This window comes from Patella vulgata, chromosome 1 (assembly GCF_932274485.2).
Source record: "Patella vulgata chromosome 1, xgPatVulg1.2, whole genome shotgun sequence".
Taxonomy (NCBI): domain Eukaryota; kingdom Metazoa; phylum Mollusca; class Gastropoda; family Patellidae; genus Patella; species Patella vulgata.
In genome coordinates this window covers 37221739-37249731 of record NC_065879.2, presented here as the reverse complement: position 1 = coordinate 37249731, position 27993 = coordinate 37221739, and the positions used below count along the sequence as shown (strand labels likewise).

Genomic DNA, 27993 nt, shown 5'->3' with positions numbered 1-27993 from the left:
AATTAATGGGATCGAGAACATCAAACTATATAATCAAACCTTTTTTTATGTTTCACTATGCTTTAATTATAATATAAAATTAATAATAGAAGAATTAAAAACAAATTATAAAAAGGCTTAATATGAAGGAATAAATAAAACAGCTTCTTCTGAGCCATATAACCGTTAAATCGCTTTAGAATATACGCCGGGGCAGCAATTGCTTAACTCAACGGTAGAAGCAAATTACATTTCCCCAATTACATGTACCGGTAACTAGAAATTAAAAGATGCGCGAGACATGCTTTGACGTCTATATGCCACCGAAGACAATGGGTGAGGTCAGAACAAAAGTTTAGCGCTAGTGTTCGAGTTTGTGTCCGTAATAGAGTTAATTTGAGCTCCTTAATCTGATGTTTAGGTTAAAAATATGATTACACGTTGGAAAATATATTGCATTTTGAAATTGAAACTCATGGGGTTTAACGTCCACTCGACACAAACTAGGTCATTTCGGGACTAACACATGGTTCAATTTTATTTCAATAATTCGCTTGCGCGTACGGGTCTTTGGCAATAGGAGGAAATTGGAGGGCCCGGAGAAAACCCACGAGGTTGGACAGGCGATCCTACTCCTTGTCACGTACAACCGTGGAATCGAAACCACGCCAGTTGACTCAATGACAGACTGTATGATACAGCGCGTACGTGCTAACCATTCGCCCCTCCCCCATTAGGAAACGAGTTACGGTGGTGTTACATTAGTCATAAATGTTTACTCCAACACTACATTGGACCTCACACATGGTGTCTATATTACCGATCAGTTATTCATGTTGTATTTACGGCAAATACGAGTTTTCGACTTATACCTATACAGCCTTTGAATCGTGTTTTCTACAAATTGTGAAGTCAGGAACGGGTATTACCACAATTACGACATCAATCAAACATGAGTATTATTACATGGTCCTAAACAGTTTATGTCCTGGTAGAATAAATGAAATATAAAATAAAATTGGAAATAAAATAAATATCTGTGAAAAAAGCATACGTCATTGAGAAACAATGCAGCAAGACATGGCAGAAAGATATAATTATAAATTAATGTGTTTCACTATTAAGTCAGATCAAACCCAATGTGGATTACCAGCATGGAAATCAGTTTTGGGTTAGTAAGTGGTCCCATTTACAGGCATTTCTTTCCTAGTCCTGCCTGGTCTTCATCTTTATGGGTTATTTGACATTTTATTTGCGTAATAATATAATGATAAATATAGCCATGATTTAACATTGTGATTTTCTGTACTGTTCATCTTCGTAATCATTTTATACTGGATTTATTCTCACTGAAATAGAATTTAAAAAAGCTTATTTTTATATTTTCCAAGAAATAATTATTATTATCATAGAGCAGCTTCTTCAATCATACGAACTCTGATTAACATAAATCATTTTGACGAGAAGGGAGTTGAGGGGGGGGGGAGTCGTTGGGTTTTTTTTTGTATTTTAAAGGAGAGCCAAAAAAAAGCCCCCCCCCCCCCTTAATGAACAAATTAAAAAAATCGCGCCAATAAAAAAGCTCTCCCAGTTTCGATAAAAAGTGTAATTTAGAAATTATGGATAATGATCTGATATTAAGGAGAGTGATTAGTTGTTTGTATGGGAAATGGTTCTGAAGATCAGTAAATAATAGTTCTCGTAGGAGTACGGTCAAGTCAAACTACTGCTGTCGTCTATAACTACATACGATATTCCAATAGTTTGTGTATAAATTTTGTTTAAAAACATAACCCCTATTCAAAATATAATAATAAACGCCGGAATATCTACAATGTATCCGTATCCCTGTTGAGGTAACACACCAAGGGGCTGTGTCTGACTTCTTCTAAGTTTACTAATTTAACTTGCATTTGAAGTGCTGTGTCGTGCAGGTACTCAGCTTCCGTTCTCCGGATTTGGACGGATATCGAGAGTTCGATTAAAATTTTAAAATGAACTCATTTTATTTATTTACCTGAACACATGGTGCTTTCTATGGTTCCTGGGTATTGGGTGGCATAACCCACTGGACATGATTTACAACTTGTTTGTCCAGCCTCGTCTTGATAAAATCCTTTGCTACACTTGGCACACTGGTTATCAACAGCAGAAGTTCCAACTGGGCAAATTACTAGAAATAACACATTAATAATAACAAATATCACCATAATACATCTTACACATAAATTGGACTAAATAGTAATTTCTTAAGTCGGTTTTCCATCTTCATTTTTAGCATGTCATTCAATAAAGATAGCCAAGCAAAGTGTTGAAATACGCCCACACAGCAGCTATTTCTCAACTGCAGCTTATCCGAAAAGATAATTTTTTATGGCGTGTTCACAAGCTTTCCGCAAACATTGCCGAAAATAAACACGGTGCTGAAAATTGATAAGGCTCTCATGACCCTAAATGCTCACACCAAATTTGAAAAATATTCATTAAAAACTCTTGCCTCTATCGCGTTAGCGAATAATTGCGATGTCAGAATAACAAGGGTAATAACGACCTACTGATTATATACTTACCACATATACCATGGTTTGTAACAGAACCAACGGGACATATTACAGACCCCGTTACATCAACATTTGTTGGTTCAACATAATTACCATCACCATTACCAACTACCAGGCTAATATTATTCTTTAATTTATTACCAGAACTCTCTAATTCTAACAATATATCAGTTACAACTTTCAGCTGTCCAGTTACTACAATAAAATATCGCATAATAACCATTTTAAAAAATAGGAAATACTTTTATGAGAATATAACTTAAATATTTGGAAATTTATAGGTCCATAATCTTCGGGTGCATTCTGAGATACCTACCTTATCTTACGTTTACCAATTATCTTTTACTTACACCCAGAAATCTTATGTGTGTTGTATCATGCAATGCAGTTCGGATGTTTCAAATTTCGCACACAATCGAATTTAAAGGTTCAACAATTATCTTTTACATACGCCCATAAATCTCATCTATGTTGTATCAAGCAATGCATTTCCGACGTTTCAAATTTCGCACACAATCGAATTTAAACGTTTCAGAAAAATCGATATACAGTAGATATCGCTTGTGTGATAAATTTCATAATCTACTGCGATATCTCCTTAGGAGATATCGCTTTACATGAATTTGATTGGTCAGTTGAAAAGGAACTACTTTTTTTATTTTCAAAGAACAGTTCATTTCTTATAAAAAGTAACGTTTTTTTTTATTGAAAATGAACTATTGTTATTCAGTTGACCTTGATGGAAACACTGGGTCAATATAAAGGACTTTGCAATGGTTGAATTGCTGTCAAAAAATCATGTATCACTACGCCGTAATGTTCAGTAAAAGTGAAATCTACAGCAAAGAATTATATTTATCTATTTGTGCATGTAAGAAGGGATTGGGTGATAAATAAAATCTCCTACTCGTCTTTTTTGATATAAAAAAATATCAACACTCGTTCATAAAGTAAAAAAAAAAAACTCGACAGAGCCTCGTTTTTTGTTACTTTATCAACTTGTGTTGATATTTTTTGATATCAAAAAAGACTGGTAGGAGATTCTCTATTTATATGTCCACAACAACTTACACAATAAAAGATACGGTAATTGTGAACCAAGGTCTAATCTTTTTATTTGTAAGATTTTTCAATTGTTATTATTTTAACTTTATTCAGTATTTTATCCGACAATAAAACATAACAGGAAGTTATGTTATAACAAGTCCGATATGTTTGACTGTACATTTTGACAGCTACTTTGATGGTTGCAGCTACTACAGGTATTAGAAATTCAGAGACTGGGCCCTAACCTGTTTTTGTTATGACTACCAACCTGTATTATTTTGACTTAAACTGGTGATATCAAGTTCACTCTCGGGTAGATCTCTCCAAAGTCTGACTTCAATAACAACACCATCAATAGTGTTACGTCTAATTCTATGATTGCCTTGGCACTTGGGTAATATTATGTCATAATTACAGTTGCCATCTTTAATACAATCCACTTCATTTCGTACATTATAAGCAAATACATCTGATTCCAGTGTGTTGCATTTTACATGTCTGTATCTGACTCGACTGGTTATTTCCAATGTTATCGGAGATACTATTCCTGGAAATAAAAGAAATATTCTCCATATTATAAACCCATAAGGTAAGCTTTCGAATATTTTTTCGCTGTGAAGAAGGTAAAATATTAAGAAAATTCGGTATAATTGAAGGTTTGTAGACCTATAGGCCCTAAATATTTCAGGATCTGGGATACTGGACTTATACAAATAGTATAGTATTAAATCTTATCATGAAAGCAAAGACGAAGAATATTATTAACCGAAAGGCAATCTCAAGTAAATAGTATGTGGACTTCATAAATCGGAAAACATTCAATAAGTACCCAACAGTACTCTACAATTGGAATATACGGTCTTTCTTTTCTCCATGGAATTTTAAAAAGGAAGATACTTTAGTTCTTTAATCAGTAAGATAATACGTTTCTTCATTTTACGATCTTGGATTAAATTTACTAGAAAACGTAGTCCGCAATTTAAAGTTCATATAGTATTTGCTTACTGGTACAAGGTTTAGTAAGTATTCCAGGACTCCACATCCCTTCTTCACATGTATAGACCATCGGTTCTTCCAGGAAGACAGTGCCATCATTGCAGAATAAATGACAATCTATCTTGTTGGTACCAGTAGAACAATTAATACTTACGTGTGGTGCCAACTGGATATCATCTGATGAACATACTGCCATTAAAAAAATAATAACTTTAGGTTTGTGGCAAGTTGTTTTTGTTCAAAGCCCAGTCATTTAAAAATATATCACGTTTTGAAAAAATCGAACATTTTGTCAAATACTGACAGTCGAATCCTGATAAAAAAAAATACACATTAAATATTAGGTAACTTACCAGGGCATGGAGGTCTGTGACAAATATCAATATTTTTATTGGAACCTTCACAGTTTTTACCATAAGCATCTGGTGGTGGGTTATCACAAGTACGAGTGCGTGATATGGTACCACTTCCACATGTAACACTACACTCCAACCATGCATCCCATGCACTCCATCCTCCATGTACTGTAATATAGCTATACTATATAGGCTACTTTGGAAAAATCTAAATCGCTTCCATCCCATGCCTCGGATATTATGCCCCTTGTGTAGTCAACTAGACCTAATAAATCAACAGAAGCCACAGTGGCTCAGTGAGTAAGACAATGGCACATTAACCAGGCGATGATAAAAGTCCTTGGGATTTTTCAGCATAGTTTCCCTTTGTCAGTTATTCAGAATAGATGACAAACCAAGGTCCCGTTTACACTTGGCACGCACCTAAATAACCATTGTGAGATGGAATTCGACATCTTCTTTAGCCCAGAAATATAGGACGTTAATCCCCATTTCATATAAGTCAATTTCCCGAACCATAAACTCCATTGAATTCACTGATTACACAAACACATGATTTGCACTTTAGTTTATTTTTTCTAGGAGCATTTGTGTTTACGGAGAGCAAGTCCCATTCTTACGGAATGCATTAGGCCAACCAAAAACCTCTAACTTAACTTACCGATTGGGATTTCACACCTGGAACCTCTAAAATCTTCAGTACAGTGGCAAGAATAGTTGGAAGGACTATTGTACGTACAGGTAGCACCGTTTAGACAATAATTTTGTTGACAATAGTTTGGAGCCTGGGAACATGTAGCACCATTATATCCGTCACGACATTCACAACGGAACCCACCTGCTAGATTATGACAAATATGTCTGCCACACGGTGAACTTTCACACTCATCAAATGCTGGAAAGAGACCAGCTTTCCTTTTCAGTTAGTGATAATTATGATTTTCTAATCCCACAATTCGTATTGAGACTTATTTAAAAGAATTCGAATATTTAATTTTTTTGGTATATAAATTTACACCGCCAACCCGACAGCTTTGTTAGAACAAACGGTTATGCCTAATAAAACTTAAGATTTCCTTCATTTAGTCCTTTAGATTTATTTAATATAATATGACCGTTTAACAGTTCTTACCATCACATGTGCTGGGTATAACAAGTTCAATTCCACTCATAGATGTCTGAATTCCCTTTAAATTAAATATTGCGTCGGACTCTATGGATGAACACTGAGCAGCTAGCTGTGAGATATTTGAAGAAGAGATACCACCATGTAAAACATCTAATGCTCGAAACTGTATACCTGAAAAGTGTGATCAAAAGTAGCCGAATTTTTAATGAATATCAACGCTCATTGCCTTTGATAGCAGGCCTGTATGATTTCGACTATTTCTTTGTCTCGCCTTTACACTGAAGGTCCAATGAACTTTATTTGAGAACTGTGAATAATACACCGGTATTTATGTTGAAATCATTGCAGGTGTTTACATTACAATACATGTTTTTCTTTCAATTCAGCTGCATTGTACAGAACTTAAGGGAAGAGCAACTTCAAATTTAAAGCAAAAAATGACAACCACATTTTGTTGTAAACATTCAACATCACTGACAGGCCACAAACAGGGGGTAGACAGAATGCCTCTTGACCATAACCCGAATGGGTTTAAAGCACACACACGTCCCAGCCCCAATGTCTTAATAAACATAGGTGTCTATGCTGGAATAGGGAATAATACTTACTATCATTTGACTGTATCCGTAAGGTCATGTTGGTACCATACGGTAGTAACAAGGAAGAAATAGATGAAATGTTTTGAACCTGTAGAGGGGTTCCATCAACATACACTGATATCTGCTGGGTATTTTGAGTCCACACAACAGCAACATGGTTCCATTTAGTGGATAAAGGCATCGTGAAATCTTGAGACCTGCAATAATAAAATATGCCATCGACTGTTGCATTCTATGATCAATATGTAATATTATCTGTCTACCTCCACTGGATAGGAGTGGTCCTATCCCAAACAAAACAAGGCTGAATAAACATCATTTTTCAGAAAGATATATGTATAATAAACATAATGGCTAAACTTGCCATTTAATTTAAAGCGCCCCCCCCCCCCCGCCCAGCTCGCAATTGTAACTTAGCGGAATAATGTATAAACTTGACACCTGCTTAATACTAGGGAGGCTTGGCCGTTTTATGTGCAGAAATCAGCATCACAGTTACCTAACCACATACTTACTAAATCGTGTTTGAAATCTATAAAGCGGTTTAGGAGATAAGGATGAAAATGTCTGAAAATTGCTAAAGTTGTCCCTTTATACGGTACCACAGACGTATAGGGCAGATCAACCTCATTTGAAAAAGCACCATCTACCAAATTTGATTAAGCTGGTACGGAGATAAGTTAGAAACATAAAATGTTAGCGGTCGGCGAACAAAATGTGGACTTCGGCACATTAAATCAACTTTCCGAAGTTTTAGGGAAGACTCCAGATTATGGAAACGTATTGGATAGAACTACTACTTCCAACAATAGCATATACCCAGGAGAGATTTGATTTGTCTATAAAAATAGACACACTCTAAAACCAAAGTTTTCGCTCCCAGTACAGCAATGGCTAGAGAGGGATTTCTCTGGTCATTGCCTCAGGAATAAAATTAAATTGTGTCTATCGGATTTGTCTCTTTTCATCCAACAGAGTACAACTTACATGAGAATCATGTTACACGACAAAGACTGTTGGAAAAGTTGATTAACTACAACATGCACTCAATTGGATTAACAAACAATATTTTGACACAATGTCAATAACCCCCAACTTACCCTGCAATAGAAACCTTCAACTTAGTTCCCAAGGACAGTAAAAGGCGGTCGCCAAGATATTCTTCAATGAACGACAGTAAAACACCGTTACCAGATGCCTTGGTGATTTTAAACCATAGCAATAGTGTAAAATCGCTGACATTAGTGTCAATAAGAGTTGTCTGTAGCACATTGTCGCCTTCTATAAGAACATCAAATCCTGAATGAAACAAAATAACAATCTGAACTGAACAAATCTTTCAATGATTTCTGTGATGCAACATAATGATATATATTTTGCATGCGGCACAACCGTAAGCCAATGTTTTCAAACGTTTCACTAATCAAAGTTTTCTCATTTATAAATGTCAATACAAGACACCGGTGTGACTATAAGTATTTTTATATAGTAAAGTTACGGGAAGACGACCAGGTTGTAACATCCTTATGAGATAGTATCGAAACACATACAAAAACTAAAACCAGGGCCGTAACTAGCTCATAGCAACGAGGGGGGAGGGGAGTGTTCTCGGGGGTGTCGAATATTGACGGACAATTTATGGTCGAAAATGTTTTCATAGGGGGGGGGGGGGCAACCTAGTTACGGGCCTGACTAAAACATTGTTTACCTTCACAGTCTGTGATAGAAATGGCACCCGGATTACTGGATGTATCAACTGGACAAGCTTTACAAGAAATTCTACCATTATCCGGTTGATAAAAACCAGCATGGCATTCAGCACAAGGTTCAACACCAGTTGGCGATACACTTCCAGCAGAACAGATACCTATAAATGGTGAACATATTTCCATAACATACTGTGTCCTCTTCTTCCATTTTATTAAGGTAAACCATAGTCATGGCTCTAAAGCCTAACAGATCTCTGAAGACGTTATGAACCTGATATCCTACGGTGTGCCCCAAGACCAGGAAAGCATTCACGTCTTTACGAAAGAATTTAAAATGACTTGAACTCTTTGATTTGAGTCAAATAATAAAATATTCGATTTTTATTAGACATGACATGCTGATTTGTTTTGTGTAATGGGCAGTCTGTCTTCATTGAAAATTAGTAAACATACCGCATTCCGCCTCATATCTTGAATCAAAATTTTGATCTCATGGACCCGGGCCCCAATACTAACTAATATAACACAATACCCGGTTAACCCAGATTTTCATTATCTGAAATTGTTAATGGAAAGCGATACGAGTCGGGCATTACCTTTACAGTAAGTGATATTCCTAGCACCTGTAGTGATTGTGGTTGTACCAGGAGGACATGGTATACATGTAGTAGAACTATCAACATCTTGATAGGTTCCTATATCACATTTAACACAATCATAAGTAACATCATCATATCGTGTACCTGTTGGACATCCATCTAAAATATTAATGGCCATCGTGTATTAAACTCGTATCTGAACATAGTCACAAAATACTTACTTTCCTGCAATATCTTAGAATGTCTACCAATGAAAACATACTGAAAGATTAAAGTGGGGAATTTTGATCTGTTAACCAATCAATGCGGACTAAATGACTTGAAAATAGAAGACGAAGAATTGAAAGAATATAAATGAATCATTAGAAACTTACGACATGTGACGGTAGCGTATTTAGCAACTTGTCCGGCTTTACATTCAAAATCTGTCCAATCAATAAACATAGAAGTGTCTTTAAGAGTAAAGCCGGGAGCAATGCTGTTTAACTTGGCGGCTTTCATATCACTTTCGACACTATAAGCCATATTCATAAGTGCTGCATCGTGAATTGTTCTGGACAATTCAAGAGTGGAGTCCGAATCGACAGCAAATCCAATGACAAACTTCCAAGAAATGGTAGCTGTTCCGGCTTCAGTTGAGCGTTTCACTCGTGTTGCTCTTGACCAAGGATGCAGTGACTGAAATAAAAAAAATACAATTCTGAATTTTGTCAAACAGATAAATATTAGCCTTTACACTAATCAAATGGTTTATAATTACGATTTACATCGTGTCTAGCTGTCCTTTGAATTTTCATTCGCTTTGCCTCCCAAAAATGCTTTATAGAGTAAACTCCTAAATACCCGTTTTCGCCTGGTTGTGGCACCGCATTCAACTTTCACATTTTCTATTTTACATTCTCTATCTTGAAGACATTGGTCTTTCCATTGGGATGTTGTCATATATTGCATGAAGTTTTGTTTGATTTGCGCTTGGGTAGTAGCACTTGAACAGTCACCACCATAATAATAGAGTTCTGAGGGTAATACCATCTGTTTTGGGTGTTTTCTTTCTGAAATTAGACGGGAAAAGCTGGTGGTACTAGTGACTAGAAGGCTTATAGGAGCATATTGATGAACTAGTACCTAAATATTTGCAATATCTGTACAATCAATATAACATTCGTTCGGTGTTGTTGCCAATGTGGGTTTAATTTTCAATGTCTTCTTTTCTCTTTATTATCATTCGAAACTTTAAATTTGTTTGATTTGAAAATGTATAAGTTTTAATTTTCACCTGTACAGTCTGGAACATCAGTTGTACTCCAAGTTCCTTTGTTCCAATTACACAGAAAGTTTGGACTTGATGTGACAGTTCTGGGTAGATCAAACTTATCATTACACATCATATTACAGTAAGATCCCATTAGCCAATCAGCACAGGCAAGAGCTCCGTTTATAGGAACATTCAACTTTGGACATTTGGTTTCTGAAATATAGCGACTTTTACCAATAGCACTTTCTACGGACTCGGTATTCTCGGTGGAATTATTGAATTGAAGATATCAACAGTACATGCATGGGTAGAAAAGCCTCATGGGAAATCAAATACCCAATTATCTAATTATATTTTTAATTTTGATCTACATAACAAGGATTATCAGTGAAATCAAGAAAAAATGGAAATCTATTATGAATGTGTAGAGCACAGCAAAGTGAACACTTTCTTCAAGTTCAATAGAATATAATGGTGTTATGGGGTGTACTTGCCTTTGCAGTGAGGAACTGGACCCGTCCCATGGTTCCAGTAACCCTTTGGAGGTATTGTGTCATTTTTATCACAGGTAATGACTTTTGGTCCTTCTAGAGGCAAACCGAATCGACAACTAATGCTGCACTGTGCACCATAGTTATATTCAGGACAGTTGATATCCATGTTGTCATCGTCATAGGTAGGTATGTTACATCGAATCACTTTAAATAATGAAAGTCACAAGTATTATAGTTTTGGCAATAAATTAAATTTTCAGTCTTTATATTCTAGATTAACAGTAAGCTTAAGTAGTATACCCCAATTAATCTTACAGTAGATTCATTTGCAACAGCAATAAAATTCTGCCACAATCCGTAACTAAACTATTTTCGATTAGTGGGCATAAAATTTAGCGAGCATGTTGTTTTCTACTAACTTTGAACAGATACTGCAAAAAAACAATAAGCTTCATTGTTGTCTGAATCTTTAGCGACATATTTGATGGTGTGTGCTCCAATTGGAAAAGCAGATCCAGAAGGTAGACCGTGCTCCTGAGACAGTACAATTTTTCCTGAATTGTCAGTAGCTGTCGGTTCCTCCCAAGTAACAGTAGCAAACGTTTTTCCATGGTCAGCGTAAGCTGTAATGGTCGGTGGACACTTCTGGAAAACAGGATCAGAATTATCTGAAATTCAAAAAGAATGGAAATACAATACAAGCTTGTAAAAAAACAAGCGTGGGCGGACCACAGTACACATCTGAAACACAACAAGTACAAGGGCATGCAGATCTACCTGGCATGTACAATAATAGAGACTTTTGGCAAGTTGAATTTTTCCCATCCGTATAACGTATCCGTATCGTCACGTGATACGTTGCGTTAATTTAGTTTTAGAGATTTGGCAGATTTTCGCGCTGCGTACCTATGGGTAGATGAGCCGAGCGTAGTGCTATCAGTGGCGGCGCCAAGGGGGGACAAGGGGGAAATGCCCCCCCCCCCATAAATGTGGTCTGCTCTCTGTTTGACCCCCACCCCCCACCAATAATTTTAGAAAATAAAAAAAAGTATTTGTGGTACGTTTCGGTAATCAATACCTTCTACGGGAATTCGTTGACGTTCGTTCGTTTGACATTTTGTTCTCTGGTCGGATAAACTAGTAATCAGGCGACGGACGGTATCTGGTCAGATCTATTTATCTCGACGATCGGTGCCTGACTGAATACTGTCAGACAGCATTTCCGGCAGTCTATTTTTCAATATTTTCTGGGGAAGGCCCCCCATACCCTCTGTAAGGACTCCATACTTTGACGCTCGTGAGTGGGCTTCGTCGAGGTTCTCAAGTCAGTTCGTTTGACACTTTAACTCAACGATCAGTGTCTGAAATACTGCCAGGCTGCATTTCCGGCATCCTACAAGATGGCGGACTAGAGAGGTCGAGTAGATAGCCAGAGAGAGTTTTTCCAAAACGTTCAGTGATAACATAAGGATAACTTATAGAAAATAGGTATGATGATTATTATACCTCAGTGACACAGATTATGCATATATTTCTAAACAATATATACCAGATTATTTGATATATCAACTTTTCCTGAATATATACAGTCTCAATACAGCTCACCAGAGTTTTTGTGAGTATCGTTTAGTCTGTTAACACAAGCAAGCGTCTACATATAATGGGTAAAGACAGAAAAAAACGACCAAGACCCGATCACTCAAGTACAAATTCTGCTAACAGCAGTATAACTAATTTCTTAGACAGTGTGATAAAGGATGATGAATCCATACGATATTTTTTAGCTGAACTCTTAAAAAGGGACGCAATAGTAAATAAATTGGCAACCCTCATCCAGCCTACTCTAACAACGCCATTGATTGAAAAAATTTCATCACTAGAAGAACGAATAGATGATCTTGAGCAATACTCAAGAAGGACGTGTCTTAAATTCTCTGGTCTGATAGAAAATAATACAGAAAATACGGACCACTTAGTATTAGACTTAATTAATAATAAAATCCTGGGTGGTGATTATCCACAAATTACTTTAAACCAAATTGGACGTAGCCATCGAGTTGGAAAGCGTGTTCCTAATAAAACCAGGGATATCATTGTCCGATTTATCAGCTATCGTGACAGGGCCGCTGTTTTTGGCAACAAACGTAAATTAAAACCCTTCAACGAAGGACGTAGTCCTAAAATATTTGTAAACGAAGCATTAACTCATAGACGATCGCTGTTGTACAAGAAGACTAGAGATCTGTTAAAATCAAAGCATATTACTAATTGCTGGACATACGATGGTCGTATATACGTCCAACCGCTGGTTGGCGTCAACACCGTTATAAACTCAGAAGTTGATCTCCAAAGTCTGATTGTTACTAATCAAAACAACACTCGAGATTATATACCACGGACCCGTCAAGAAATAGTAGTCAGTCCATCAGAAGATAGAAACAGGTCAGAGGTCAACATAACCACACATGTCATCAACCCGACAGCAAGTGAACAAATTGGATGTGTCCCAAATTCTGCCGGGCCAAATACAACCTTAAGACAACAATCTCTGTTAGACGTCGGTCTGTTTCCAACCACCTCCACTCCAAAATCTACCGTAAACGATACTTAACTAAGTCTTTAAGAAAATTCCAAGATATCACACAATAGATTATAATAATATATAAAATATCTTTCGGATAAATTGTGAATAATAACGTTATTCATCATAGTATCTTTAATATGTAATCTGTCCAGTATTTTCAATAACAAATTAACTGTTGTATGGCCTATCATAAATTTCCATTGTTGCTTTCTTGCACTATTTCGCAATGTGTATATCAAATATCTTTACCATATTGTGTATTACTAATTATTGATTTAAGATCACACCCAAGTACATGTTATGACAGTACAATATATATATGTATTTAATTTAAACATGGTACTAACTCGGGATTCTTTGAAGCTATTAATGTAACGAAAATGTTAACGACACAAACAAATACGCAGAAACCCCAATAAAGCACATGTATTCTATATAAGACATGTACAAAGGATAAAAAAGAAAAGTCAAAAAAATGAAACTTTATATGATGATTTTTATATTATCGCTTAAGACTAAATGTCATATACGTACTGTATTAAAGGAACACATATATATGTGGAAATGTACAATATATTTACTTTAATATCACAATTACTAGGTATAAACCCAATAGAACTTTCAGTCAAATCAATTGTCTACTTTTTATAATATGAAATTTACACAATTTTTGAAGAAAAATATTGAAAGAATAATGGAATAAAATCCTCTCAGGATTCGATGATTAATTCCGGACACTCCATGTGTCATGCTAATGTAATAAACCATTGTAAATATAATTCTGTTGTTAATCAGCTCATGTATATGTGTTCGAATGTCTCATTATACCTGTTTAATACTTATGTACATTCTATGCATAATTTGATTATTGACATTTGTAACTGTAAATATGTTATTGTAATTGATTTATTACGTACCCTACAACCCCGACCTCACTATAATTTTTTTGGATTAAAGCCCGTAACCTATTCTGAATATTTTGTATTATTGCCCCTAACATGTCATATTATACCATATACTTTAGCCAGTGCCCTTACTTATATACTAATAATACTTTCAGGTGATGTAGAACTTCATTCTTTAACTGTAAATAATTCACTGTTTTTGTCTGTATATATGCTTTACTTGTTTACTAGTTATTTACATCATGTTCTCATGTCTCTATTTCCACCAAAACTAACCACTAAATATTTAAGATCTAACTGTTTGATGATTTCTCAGTCCCCTCGTGCAATACTGGCGCAAGTGCAACACTCATTATATTTTCATCGCTACTGTAATAGTTGACATTTACTACACAGTAAAGCACGAGGCATCTGAGAAATGGCAATGTCGAATAATATCTCTAATAGTTTTATGTGAACTTGATAATTTATGTCTGCTAAGTACTGTTTTAGCCTTATTAGTTCTAAGATCAGGAGACGTTCATAAGAATCCTGGACCCTCAAATCACGATTCAAATGAAAAGCTATCAGTCTATCACTTAAATGCACGTAGTATAAGACACAAACTTGAAACAATATACAACGATGTCAATGATTACCATATTTGTGGTTTCACTGAGACTCATCTGGATAACTATGTGTTAGATTCATCTTTACAATGGGACGGTTACCATTCTCCATACCGGAAGGATCGGACGTCGCATGGTGGCGGATTATTGTTATATGTTAATAAAACCATTTATTGCAAACGGCGAGATGATCTTGAGGTTACAGGTATAGAGAGTATTTGGGTGGAATGCAAATTTCCAAACACCGTATTACTTGTTGCCTTATTTTACCGCCCGCCAAACAGCACAATTGAATTCTGGTCATTGTTCGAAAGATCCATTGAACTAGCCTATCAAACCACGCTTAAGGTTGTAATTTTAGGCGATCTAAATGATGACTTGTTAGCACCACGCTGCAAGCTACGGGATGTTTTATCTTTAAATAATCTTAGAAATGTTATTGATGAACCTACACTCTGACATCATCAACCTTATTAGATGTAATTTTAGTAAATGATGGAATTCAGATTAGTTCCAGTGAAACGATTAATGTCACTCCTGACATATCCGATTTGAAAACACAACATGAAAGCGATTTAAGAAAATACAAAGTTCAAAGAAATAAAGTAAATAATTTTAAAAAAGCGCTAAAAACAAAATATAAAGAAGAAATCACAAATTTCTTGAATTCTAACGATACAAATAGCCAGAATTACTGGAATAATTTAAGGAAAGTATTAGGCCAAAATGTATCAAATGATATTCCCCCACTTTTAGACCCCAATGGAAGAATTGCTCGTTCAAATTTTGATAAAGCTGAATTACTTAACAACTATTTCGGATCAATTTCAAATAACACTCAGCAAGGAGAACTACCAAAATTCAATAAGCGAACAAATTGTCTACTTGATATTCCTTTAGTCGAAGATAAGGAAATCGCAGATCTTATAAGTACACTGAAATTGAAAAAAGCGAATGGATTTGATAATATTAGTAACAAGTTACTAAAATATACCAAAACCTCAATATTTGTACCATTAAAATATATCTTTAATAAATCACTAGAACCAGGCGTTTTTCCAACAATTTGGAAAAAAGCAAATGTCCTACCTTTCTTTAAAAAAGGAGACAGCTCTGTAGTTTCAAACTACCGACCTATAAGCCTATTAAGTACTTTGAGTAAATTATTAGAAAAGGTAGTTTTCAAACACCTGTTTAACTACTTTCATGAAAACAATCTCTTGTACAAATACCAATCAGGGTTTCGACCGAACTACTCTATTGTACATCAACTTTTAGAAGTGTATCATGATATCTCATCTGCAATAGATAAGCAACTATATTCCTGCTATGTTTTTTGCGATATATCTAAAGCGTTTGACCGCGTATATTTACCTGGTTTGATACACAAATTAAGTCAATATGGGGTTTCAGGCATGCTAATTACGTGGTTGTCTAGTTATGTCCAAGACCGGACTCAACGGGTATTCGTAAATGGCTCTGTGTCATCAGAAATTACTCTTCAATCAGGAGTTCCCAAGGGATCAGTTTTGGGCCCCTTTTTGTTTTTGACTTACATCAATGATGTACAAGATGTACTCCATAATGTGGCTAGATTATTTGCAGACGACACGGCACTTGGGTGTAGCAAACAGTTTAGTCCCTAAACTACGATCTGACAAATCTCAACATTTGGGCGAATAATTGGCTTATAAACTTTAATCCAAATAAAACAAAAGATATTTTATTTAGCTCCAAAAAACAGAAAATTATCCGAGTCTAATATTCGATAATCAAGCACTTGAAGTGGTTAAATGTCACAAACACTTGGGCATTACCCTTTCAAATGACGCCAAATGGACCATCCATATAGAAACTATTATCTCGTCCACCTCAAAATTATGAAATATTTTGCGTAAACTAAAATTCACCTTTAATAGACAAACTCTAAATAACGTATATTTGATATTCATAAGGCCAAAATTGGAATACGCATGTGAAGTGTGGGACGAGTGTAACATTTCCAATACCGAAAAACTTGAAAAGGTACAGCTAGAAGCTGCCAGGATTGTCACTGGACTAACTAAAACTTGTTCTCGTGAAGCGCTTTATTTTGAAACCGGATGGAATAAATTGTCAGACAGACGTACACAAAAGCGACTAACTACATTTTTTCAAATTAAAAATCAGAGAAACCCAGCATACTTATATGACATTCTTGAATATTATCAACAAACACCACAAAAATACAATTTAAGAAACATTAGCGAATATAGATATCCTTATTGTAGAACAACATTGCACCAAACTTCGTACTTCCCCACAACAATTCGAGATTGGGAATTATTAGAGGACCCCATAAAGCAATCAACCAACATTAAATCCTTCAAATATCTATACAAACAAAAATTACGTTCCTTAATACATAAAGCGCCAATCTACTACTGTAAAGGTAATAGACATGAAAATATTATTCACACTAGAATACGGCATGGGTGTAGTTCGTTGCAAAATGATTTGTATAAAATAAACGTTGTGAATGATCCCACATGTTCTTGTGGCAAATTTATAGAAAATGCCGAACATTTCCTGCAATGTCACTTATATGATGTAATTCGTGCCGAACTATTAAATACATTGTCAAATTATTCTGTGATAAATATAGATATCCTATTGTGCGGCATTCAGAATTGTCAATTGAGATGAATACAAACTTATTCCTTGAAGTTCACAAATATATCAAACTTTCAAAACGATTTAAATAAAGTTATTGTTAGTAGTTACATCTTCGAATAAATTATTAGCTATAGCTTTTTTGGTGGATAACATTTTTTTTTTTTTTTTTTTTTTTTCCCGCACCCGCACCTCTTCACTTATTTTATATAGAGCTTTGCGATATAATTGATCTGACTTTACTTAAATTACTTATAAATTATTTATTATTCTATATACTATTTCGCAATCTTGTTTCTATAAAATTTTGTCTATTATTTGTATGTATGGAAAGGGCTTTTCTAAGTTTTTGAAACTTGTGCTCAATCCTTTTGATATTTGTCAATAAAATATGTTTAAACTAAACTAACCTGTTTTTCAAAGTTTTCTGGGGGAGCCCCCCCCCCCTCCCCAACCCCCCAGTTGAAGCTCGTGCCTTTGCCCCTCCAATCACCGATGGCTGGCGACGCCACTGAGTGCTATTGCAGCATGATGGCAGGTATCTACCAAGATCAACATCAGTACCTAGCCTACAAATTCCTGAAGCGAGTGAAGTCGTTAGACTTCGCTGAGTTTTTTTTTTTTTTTAAAAATTAGTGTCGAATCTTATTAAAAATCTTCGACTTCGACTCGACAACAATTTTGGTTTCACTAATGTATCATTTCAGAAAGTATATACCCCTACAAATTTGCAAGGTCCCACCTCCCTAAATTTAGCACGTAGATCAACAAGCGTGCAGATAGACAGGAAATTATGAAAATTCCGCGAAAAGCTCATCAAAAGTAATGATTAAATTCCAGTTTTTGTAATGGTTAAAATCACATCAAATATACACCTTCGTGTTCTAGGATCAACATAGATTCATAAAAACGCTACAGCACAACATTTCAGCGTCTAAAAGTAGCAAAAAATACGGTAAAAAGACGAAGATGTTATACAGACCTTTTCCGTATGAAAGCTGTTCGATACGTGCTGCCGTATCCGTGCGCCGTATCACGTATTAAAAATACACACGCATTGATGGCGTTACACGCAAAATCGTTACGGATACGCGATACGGACTAGGAATTTACGTTTGCCAAAAGTCTCTAATATCTGAAACGTGCGTGTCTAGTGTATTTAAGAACTGTATGTTTTAAATTCTTCATAGCTGTTTCATACCTTGACATTCTGGTAATGGTTTCTGCCACTGCCCATCTGCTCTACATATACTATACGATGCTAGAGTAAGACGATATCCAGTATCACAGGTTAATGAACAGGTATCTTGATAGTTGGTACCATCTGGACACTTATATGGTTTAGCATTAGCCGGGGTCGTCAAATTACCACAATCTTCAGCTGCAAACGTAATGATTGCAGTTACTCTACCAATAACAAAACACTAAGGGCCCCAACGTAATATATACACAGAAAAAAGGGTATCTCGAGATCAATACTCTTATTTGAATATTTGATCAGTTATGTTAACTATTTGATGTTATGGTAGGTATTAATTCTTCCTGAACTGTCGCCAGAAAACACTGAACCATCAAAGAAAGCATAGGATTTTACGGTTATTCTGTGGAAAAGTTTTGAAACCAAGTCAGAACAACTATTGCTGGAAAATCAGCTCATGTCATTCAATGTTCAAGTTATCCATAGAGCCGTAAAAAGAGTGAACAAATTTAATGTATGGTGTATCCTCCGCCAGCCTGGATTACCCGTTGAACTATCCTCCTCGTTGACTAATAAGACGTTGGATCTAGTACCTGATACAAATCGTAAAGATTTTGCACTGATTTTACGCCCATGAAGTCCCAGTTATGGGCATTTTGATTCAGGTAAGGTTATCTGACCGGCAAAGACAGTGTTGCGGTTGCCTCCTGATGTGTGTGGGGGGGGGGGGGCTACCATCCTAGGCGAGTGTCCAGGAGTCGCATGGGCCCCGGATGTCGCTGGGAATCTAGATCGTAAGAGACGCTTTCTGGTTAATTAAATTACTCAGCAATAAAGTGAATTTTTATTTCTTTTCTAACCCCCCTACCATGCAAACACATTCGATGGTGGTTTCGTGCGATGCAAAATAAAACGAAGGTTGTGGAGGCTCGAGAGGTCACAATTTTTATACTATTTTGATGAAACTGACAATCTATGTTTATAACCGAAAGATCTCGATATTTTTAGCTTGTGGACACTCTAGCATCGCTGCAACATAATTACGTCTGAGTTCACATTTGGTAAAAATCGTACCGAAACTGCCCGACAAAATGGCCGCTAGCCTTAAAAGCATGTAATACCAAGGTTGTGGTCCAGAGGTTCGAATTTTCATCCAATTTTGATATATCTCAAAGGTCTGGATTCCTTTCAATATTGGCACGTATTGGGCCGTAGCTTTCTTGATTATAACCCCTGATTGTACGAAATATCACGTTTTTATTTAGCGTGTAGACTCTCTGGTCACCATTTTTATCTTATTTACAAAATCGTTCAAATATATCACCGTTACATCATAATTATGTAAACTTTCAGTCAAAAGGCCACTCTCCTTTACACAAATACCAAGGTTGTGGTCCATCTTGAGGTCAGAAGTTTTATCCGATTCAGATGACCTTAAAACGAGTATCACTAGTTCATGGATGAGTTCAATTTTGGTGCGCATTGGCCCCCCTTCCTTTTACGCAAAATGTGAAATATGACTGAAGTTTGTAGACCTTCCTGGGGCTACAATTTTTGTTCGATTCATGAGACGAAACTTAAACTATGTGTGAAGGATCAAAAGTTCTTGGATAAGTTGTACTTTGGTACGCAGCAGACCTTGCATTCTAGAGTTATAGCCCCTGCTACATTTGTTGCCCCATTCTGATGAAACTTCACAAATATGTTAAGAATCAAAAGATCTTGAATGAGAGGATGATCCCTATTTACCTCTTTTCGTTATGGGAGGTTGTCGAGTTCTCATTTTGAAATATAGACAGTAATTACAGCGATTTTACATTTTCATTTCCCAAACATGCTTTTCTTGATGCAAGGGGTTCGCGCTTTCCCTGCACAATAGGTTGCTGCAGTAGCAGATTTCATTGATATGTTTATATGTTGAACAAAATACATAAACATTTTTATTTTACTTTCTCATATATTATACGCGCAATACATTTCTTTTGAGCGCAAAAACATTCGATTGTTGCGAACTTTATATACAACAGGAAAATCCCAAGTTTTGCTTAAAAAATAAAGTCAGAACTCCTGCTCCCTGGACACTATATGCTATTTAGATCATTTAGATATATTTAAAATGTGTTAATCAGAAAGGCTGATGACCCCATCCCCGTGATTGTTAATAGTCCACACATCAGGACTTGTAACGAGGTGGGGGACAGGGTCCTATCGCATAAAACAAAAATATTTTAACCTCCATCTGCTCGGCATCAAACAAATCTGCGGTTTCTAACCTAATCACCAACCTATTGCCAAAAATTACCTGAGTAAAAAAAATAACTTACCACTGCATTTGGGTGGTTTGTGGTCATAAGTCGCATTATCAGTACAGCGTAATTCCGATTTCCCATCTAACTTATAACCATCATCACATGTAAACGTACACTTTCCTCCTGCCTGTACAACATGTGTGTCACATGCTTTTCTACCATGAGCAGGTGTTTGGATATATTTACATTTTTTCACTAAAATATTAAATTTATGTTTAAATATTACTTTCATATTTTCAGTAAAATATGAAAGTAAAATAAAGGTTCAGAATTGTTTGACGGGTGATACAGTAACAGTGAATCCCTCTTGATTCATTAAAGATGCATATAATAGTTCAAAAATAGATAATGCAGAATGGATATATCGAAAATTAATATCATTCAAATTACTTTTTACTTAGCGAAGTTTTTACTGTTTGAAGTTTTGACAAGATGTGGCATAGATTGTTATTATCGTAGCAACAGTACTTGTTAATCGAAACTCAGCCTCGATTCACCATTTTTAAATTAAATCATTAAATACCGAAACAGTTGATTATAGGCTATGTATGTTAGTAAATGTCTAAATAATAATTCATATAACATTTGCAGAAATATAAGACCTGCAATAGACAGATTAAACTCTTACATAACGAATCTTTAAATTAACATCCCAGCCTTGTTAACAAAATGAACACAATAAAACATTTCTTTTGATATACATGTAGTAAAATAATACCTTTAACTTCAAATGATTTGTAACAATTTACTTGATATCCATTTTCATCTGTAGCAGAAAATATAATCATGTGCCGACCAGGACTAAATCTTGAGCCACTCTTGCCACCCGAACTTTTCACCCTGAAATAATAACTTAACGGGTATTATTTTTGAAAACAGAGACTGCTTTATGGTCTGAAAAATGATTATAAAGAACAATTCGATTAGTTAAATTTACAGTAGAGAAGTATCTTACTAACTCACGTTATGCCCTGTCCGTCTTCATTTACAGCTGATGGTTCAACCCAGGCTACTTCAGCACTGTCCTCCCCCGGCCGTACATAATGCTCTGTTGGAAAATCTGGACAAGTCATCTTTGGAGGCTTAGGTGGTGGCGGAGGGGGTCTGTCTGATTTATAAAAAAACAAACCAATGTGTATAAATGTTTATTTGTATTTTTTTTTAAATAATCACTGCAATAAAGAATTAACTAACTAAATTTTGTAGAACCCTTGGGAAATGCTCATTGTATTAATTTAACAATTAATCCAGGAAGTTATGGTCTGATATGCGCGAATCCAGATCTTTGGATATAAAATTATATATATTTGAAGATTCATCAAATTCGGAAAAAACTTGTGACCTCTAGAGGGTCCATAACATTGGTACTACATACTTTTATACTATTTGCGTTCAAGAAGCGGCCATTTTGTCGTGCATTTCCGGTCCGATTTTTACGAAATTCGAATTCAGCCATCATCAGGGTGTAACGATGGTATATTTAAACGATCTTTAATATCGGATAAAAATAATCCAAGGAGTTACGGTCTGATATGCGCGAATATCGACAGAAACCGAGAATTTTGAGATATTAACACATTTGGTCCTGCAGTTTCGGTTCGATTGTCACGAAATTCGAACTGAACCATCGATGTGGTGTAACGGTGATATAATTATTCGAACGTTTGTTAAATCGGATAAGAATTGTGACCTCTAGAGTAGAGGTACCACAAGCTAAAAACGCGATTTTCGTACAATCAGGACCCATAATCCAGGAAGTTACGGTCCGATATGCGCGAATATCGAAAGGAACCGAGATCTTTGGGTTATATGTGTTTCAAGTTTCATTAAAAATCGGATTGTCACCTCTTGGGTGTCTAAAAGCTAAAAACGTGATTTTTCGTATAATCAAGGACCATAACCCATGAAGTTACGGTCCGATACATGCCAACATCTAAGGAACAGAGGTGTTTTGGAGATAAACCTATATTTCAAGTTTCGTCAAAATCGTTTGAAAATTGTGACCTGATGAGTGTCCATAAACAAATTGTGGAAGGACAGGAGCTACGACAATATACGTACACATACGCGCATATTTTTGTTTACTCTACAACTACCATCATATAAATTGTGTGGTTATGCTGCTGATACAGCTTTGCTCAAATTTGGAATTAATGTTGTCTTATTTTTTTTTTCATAAGATACCATCAAAGATGTACCCACCTTGTTTACAAAAAAATTTGCAGATGGTATTAATCCCATTTATAAGTAGATTACCTATAATACCTACAGCACCAATTATCGCCGTAATACTTCTTTTTTCACGGAAAGCTGCAAACGGAAATAAAGGATGTCAATAAACTGTAAGAACTGTGCATCTTGGCTATATACGAAGAAATAGTTTAAGCAGTTTAACACAATTTTATTGAATGCAAGCCATCTTCAGAAATAAAAGTCTAATAGTAACTGTACTTGAACCGCACTACTCGCAAAGCAAAACAAATATCAAATCAAGCGAATGAACCAGGGAACAGACATAAGCGTTTAACAGAACACAGGCTTCACTCACTCAAAATGGAATAAAATGATTTAACAAGAAAGAAGTAACGCGGTCTTGGCGATGGTCGTCTACTGAATGACGATAGCCTATCAGTTGACGTCATAAGTGAGAAAGAAAAATTTAACTATAATAAGGGCGATAAACCGGATAGTATTTTGGGAAACTGTAATTAATAAACAGCCTGTATTTCATATTTTTGTATCATGTGTTTTATGCGAACAAGTTACTGACATAATGATTCACAAAAGCAAGTGTACCTACGCCTCAAAATTTCTCAGGTCTAAGAATCATTTTATTGGAATCTGCTGGATACCCTAAACATACTTCTGCTATTAATACAAAATAAGAAACTGTTTGATATAGATTAGCGGTTCTTCTGGATTCCGCTATTTCAGAATGGCGTTTGTATTTCAACCAAAAATTTTGATTTCAGCAATGTGGACTAGCAGAAAACGGGTTAAGGGAAGTAAAATGCCCTCTTCATTTCGGCTGTATAATCACTTTGTGTTTGAAGAATTTAAAAATAAATTATCTATTCTCCCACCACTTAAACACACTGATTACGAGATATGGCTCTCCGAAACTTCCTTAAGACCGCCATTTTAAATTATGTTAAGTGTGTCATTTTGCCTTGGCCGAATTCGGCCAAATTTGAGTATGATGTTGTCTGACATATGGAAAGAGCAAAACGGTTAAAACACAAAGTTTCAACATTAGAATGAGTTATGAATTTTGATACAGCTGTAGTTACTGCGAAATTAGCCTCAGTGGCGTCAGTGTTCCCTGCATTGTAATTCTTACCTATATCGCAATCAGTTTGATGCCAGTTATTCTTAATACAGCTAAAACACGTTTTATTTTTAGCTATTACAGCACAAACAGATAGAGATGGATAATATGTGTGATTCTCATATACTTCATGTTGTTTACCAGGTGGTAATCTACACCATTCAATATCATCTCGGTTAATATTACCATTCATGTCAGTATTACACCCGTGTTCTCCTGTGGTTTCTAACAACTGGAATTAAAGATGTAGAATCAAAATCAAGACTGATATGCTGCTTCTGTGAAGTCTTTAACACGAAGACTTGGCGTTCCGCTCAACGATGTTGAACTAGGAACTGCATACAAATTCGCAAATGAAACTGGAGCATTGACGATTTGATCATGTTTGCCGTTTGTCCTCGAGCACTGATTGGCTAATGCAAATCGTTCGTGCGAACTGTTCCCAAATTATCTCCGTAGGTAATCTTCGCGGTTTTCCTCGAAAACAAAAATTCGGCCGCGTTCACGTTCGCGGTTAGTATAAATAGTAGTTAAGCAATCAAATAAATCATTGTGACTATATATATAATTTGAAACAGGGGCGGATTCAGGAATTTTTGTAGGAGGGGGTTTGGACGGTATCTGAGACAATGTTTCTTGGGTGGGGGGTGGGGGGGGGGTCTCTATCGTCATTTTGGCGTATATACATACACACTGAGCTTTATAAAGAGAGAAATCTAACACCCCGTTTGACGTCAATTTTTTTTATGAATTGATACGATGACATTGTAATTCAATTTCATTGATGCAAAGCATTAATTGTGATATCACATATGCCTATATCGTTATCTCACGCTCTGAATGCCCATCCCATCCCACCATCTGACGATAAAGGATAAAGCACACGACCGTGACACTGATTCCGACCCTGCGAAAGTAGCATCAACACCGCTGTGTGCTTTTTCATTGAACTGTATTGATTGTAGGCTACTCTTTCGCTGCTGTGTGCGATGCATGTTAGTTTTAGCTGTATGTTTCATTATAGCATCTTATAACATAATTTATTTTCAGTTTAAATAAAAAGGTTGCGGAAATTAAAACTATTAACTAATGGCCTGCTTAGATAATTGAACGCGGTTTGGAGAATTGGACAGGCGATTGTACTCCCCGTGTCGTACAAACTGGGAAACCACACAACTTGACTCAATGGCAGACCTTATGATCTAAAGCACACGCGTTAGACCTAATCGACCGCAAAACAAACTCGCCCCGTGTATAAATAACACATTTTGCGGTTATGCCTGTATATACATATTTTCGTCGAAAACGTTTAATCGAAAATTATGTCATATTTAATGAACATCGATTAGTTGTAATATCTGTGTATTATGTAAACTAGTGTACTATTATCATTCCCTTACTTACCACTAAAGGCATGACGTCTCTTGATGTAAGTGAAGTACAGGTTCCAACAATCAGACAACTTAATACCATTGACAACAACATAATGACTTTCATATTCGTTTTCTGTCAAACATTCTGGAATGGAATAGTGTTTAACGCATGCATCTATGAAACAAGCGATTGCCATGCAAGATACGACCACATTTTGCAAGAGATGGACACGGGACAAGCTAAAAAAGGCGATTTTTCTTACAATCAGGGGTCACTATGTTACTGTCCGACATACGACAATATCAAAAAGAACCAAGATCTTTGTGATATAAAATTATCTTTTAAGTTTCATCAAAATCGGATAAAAAATTGTGACCTTTAGAGGCTCCACAAGCTAAAAATCAGGGGCCATAATCCAGGAAGTTAGGGCCCAATCTGCGCGAATATCGAAAGGAACCGATATCTTTGGAAAATTGGATAAAAATTGTGACCACAATCTTGGTATTACATACTTTTACACTATTTGCGTACGAGGAGCGGCCATTTGGTCGGGCAGTTTCGATCCGATTTTCACGAAATTCGAACTTAACCATCATTAGTGTGTAATGGTTTTTAAAAGCGGATAAAAATTGTGACCTCTTGAGGATCCACAAGCTAAAAACGCGATTTTTCGTACAATCAGGGGCCATAAGCCAGAAAGTTACGGTCCGATATTCGTTTCTTTCATCAAAATCGGATAAAAATTGTCACTTATGCGCTAAAAACGTGATTTTTCGTACAATCAGGGGTCACAATCCATGAAGTTACGTCCGATACATACTAACATCGAAAGCAACCATGTTCTTTTGGACATAAAACCCATATATTAAGTTTCGTCAAAATCGGATAAAAATTGTGACCCATAGAGTGTCCACAAACAAATCTAGGACGAACAGAACGCGGCGAAGGGGTGGGGTGTAGTTTAGAGAAAGCCTGCACAGGTGGACAGCGATTTTACCGACCATACCTCGTTTGGTTTGGGTCTTCTTGCGGCAGCTTTCTACTAAACCTCACTGGGGTGCCGTTAGAAAATCTTGCCTCTCCCTCCCCCCAACCATGCTAGATCCGTCCCACCACGCCAGTTGTGCATCAATCAAACAAGCGCCTAATTTAACGTCTGGTATTTGTACGTTTCATTTTGATATCAACTGGGCATTCTTAGTTTCGTGTACATGGAGAATCTCCTACCAGTCTGTTTTGATATCAAAAAATATCAACACAAGTTGATAAAGTAACAAAAAACGAGGCTCATGTAAAGCGATATGATTATGAAATAAAAAAAATTATATCACACAAGCGATATCTACTGTAGAATGTATTATTGGGTGATAAAAGTTAACAACAGCGGTTGTTGTTTATACATGCACAGCAGAGAAGTTTGACCGAGTACAATGTAGAATTTACAATTAATACATAATATATCTTGTCGTTTCGAAATTGTATATTTGTATGTTTAGAATATATTTTAATGTATAGTACACAAGTTTTTGAATATTTGCCATTAACGTCCTACTATTCTGCTCCAACTGGGCTATTGAAGATGGGCATACCGACATTGAAACACTAACAAACGTATTTTGTAATATTGACATTATCATAAAGACATTGTTTGTAATGTGGGCACATTTGTCCACGTTTTCCATCAATAAGTATAAAATATGTATGTTGGTAATGCCTTTTGATTGTTCAAAAAAAAAATTCCTCTCGGTTGATTAAATCTTTTAATGTATATTAGTATTAATATTATTGTTATTGCCAATTATATAAGTATTAATATTGCGATATATAATATTAGTATATATTAATATTATCATTTTTGCGATATATTAGTATTAATAGTAAGGTTATTACCATATATTCGTTTTAATATTATTGTTATTGCGATACATATTAGTATTATTTAAAACACATTAAACAATAATTTGCATCAATTTGCTCAAATATACTTTATTTATTTTATGATCAGTAGTGGAATACCGCGTTTTATCAGTGAAATAAGAGTGTTATTCCACTGGCTAAAGTAGTCCATGTTGTTTTTACCTAGAATGATTGTAAAATCATAAAATAAATGGAACATTTGTCGTTTTGTCGTGAATAACATATTTTATTTCATCTCTAAGCAAGAAAACGTTTATATTTTCACTCATGCTACGCATTCGTGAAAATATAAGTTTTCTTGCTTCTCGATGAAATAAAATATGTTATTCACTCTAAAACGACAAATATCCTCTATGTACTTACCAGTACTAGTCTCTCTATCCTATTTGTTGAA

At 35.7% G+C, this 27993-nt stretch overlaps 1 protein-coding gene across 1 annotated transcript; it reads right to left on the bottom strand.

Moving 5' to 3' along the window:
• Window positions 1-40: 40 nt before the first annotated feature.
• LOC126816106 (sushi, von Willebrand factor type A, EGF and pentraxin domain-containing protein 1) lies at window positions 41-27986 on the bottom strand. Its single transcript, XM_050542310.2, has 25 exons — window positions 27963-27986; window positions 25713-25826; window positions 24321-24540; window positions 23183-23290; window positions 21944-22088; window positions 21699-21820; window positions 20996-21175; window positions 18675-18854; window positions 11144-11392; window positions 10725-10928; window positions 10252-10443; window positions 9819-10027; window positions 9350-9653; window positions 8973-9134; window positions 8376-8534; window positions 7768-7966; window positions 6677-6864; window positions 6072-6239; window positions 5601-5834; window positions 4937-5107; window positions 4593-4772; window positions 3856-4134; window positions 2550-2735; window positions 1997-2152; window positions 41-1328 (listed from the first exon to the last, which is right to left on the bottom strand). Exons 2-25 carry the CDS (start codon window positions 25803-25805, stop codon window positions 1309-1311), a joined length of 4308 nt encoding a protein of 1435 aa, XP_050398267.1. The 5' UTR covers window positions 25806-25826; window positions 27963-27986; the 3' UTR covers window positions 41-1308.
• Between the last annotated feature and the right edge of the window lie 7 nt (window positions 27987-27993).

Excerpts from the sequence above, each read along its gene's own strand:
- LOC126816106 (XM_050542310.2), bottom strand. The coding sequence starts at position 25,805 with ATGAAAGTCATTATGTTGTTGTCAATGGTATTAAGTTGTCTGATTGTT. Across the intron at positions 6,865-7,767 it reads TTGAAGGTTTCTATTGCAGG|GTCTCAAGATTTCACGATGC; the intron begins GTAAGTTGGGGG and ends TTATTATTGCAG. Across the intron at positions 2,736-3,855 it reads TTTAAGTCAAAATAATACAG|TAACTGGACAGCTGAAAGTT; the intron begins GTTGGTAGTCAT and ends ATTTTATTGTAG.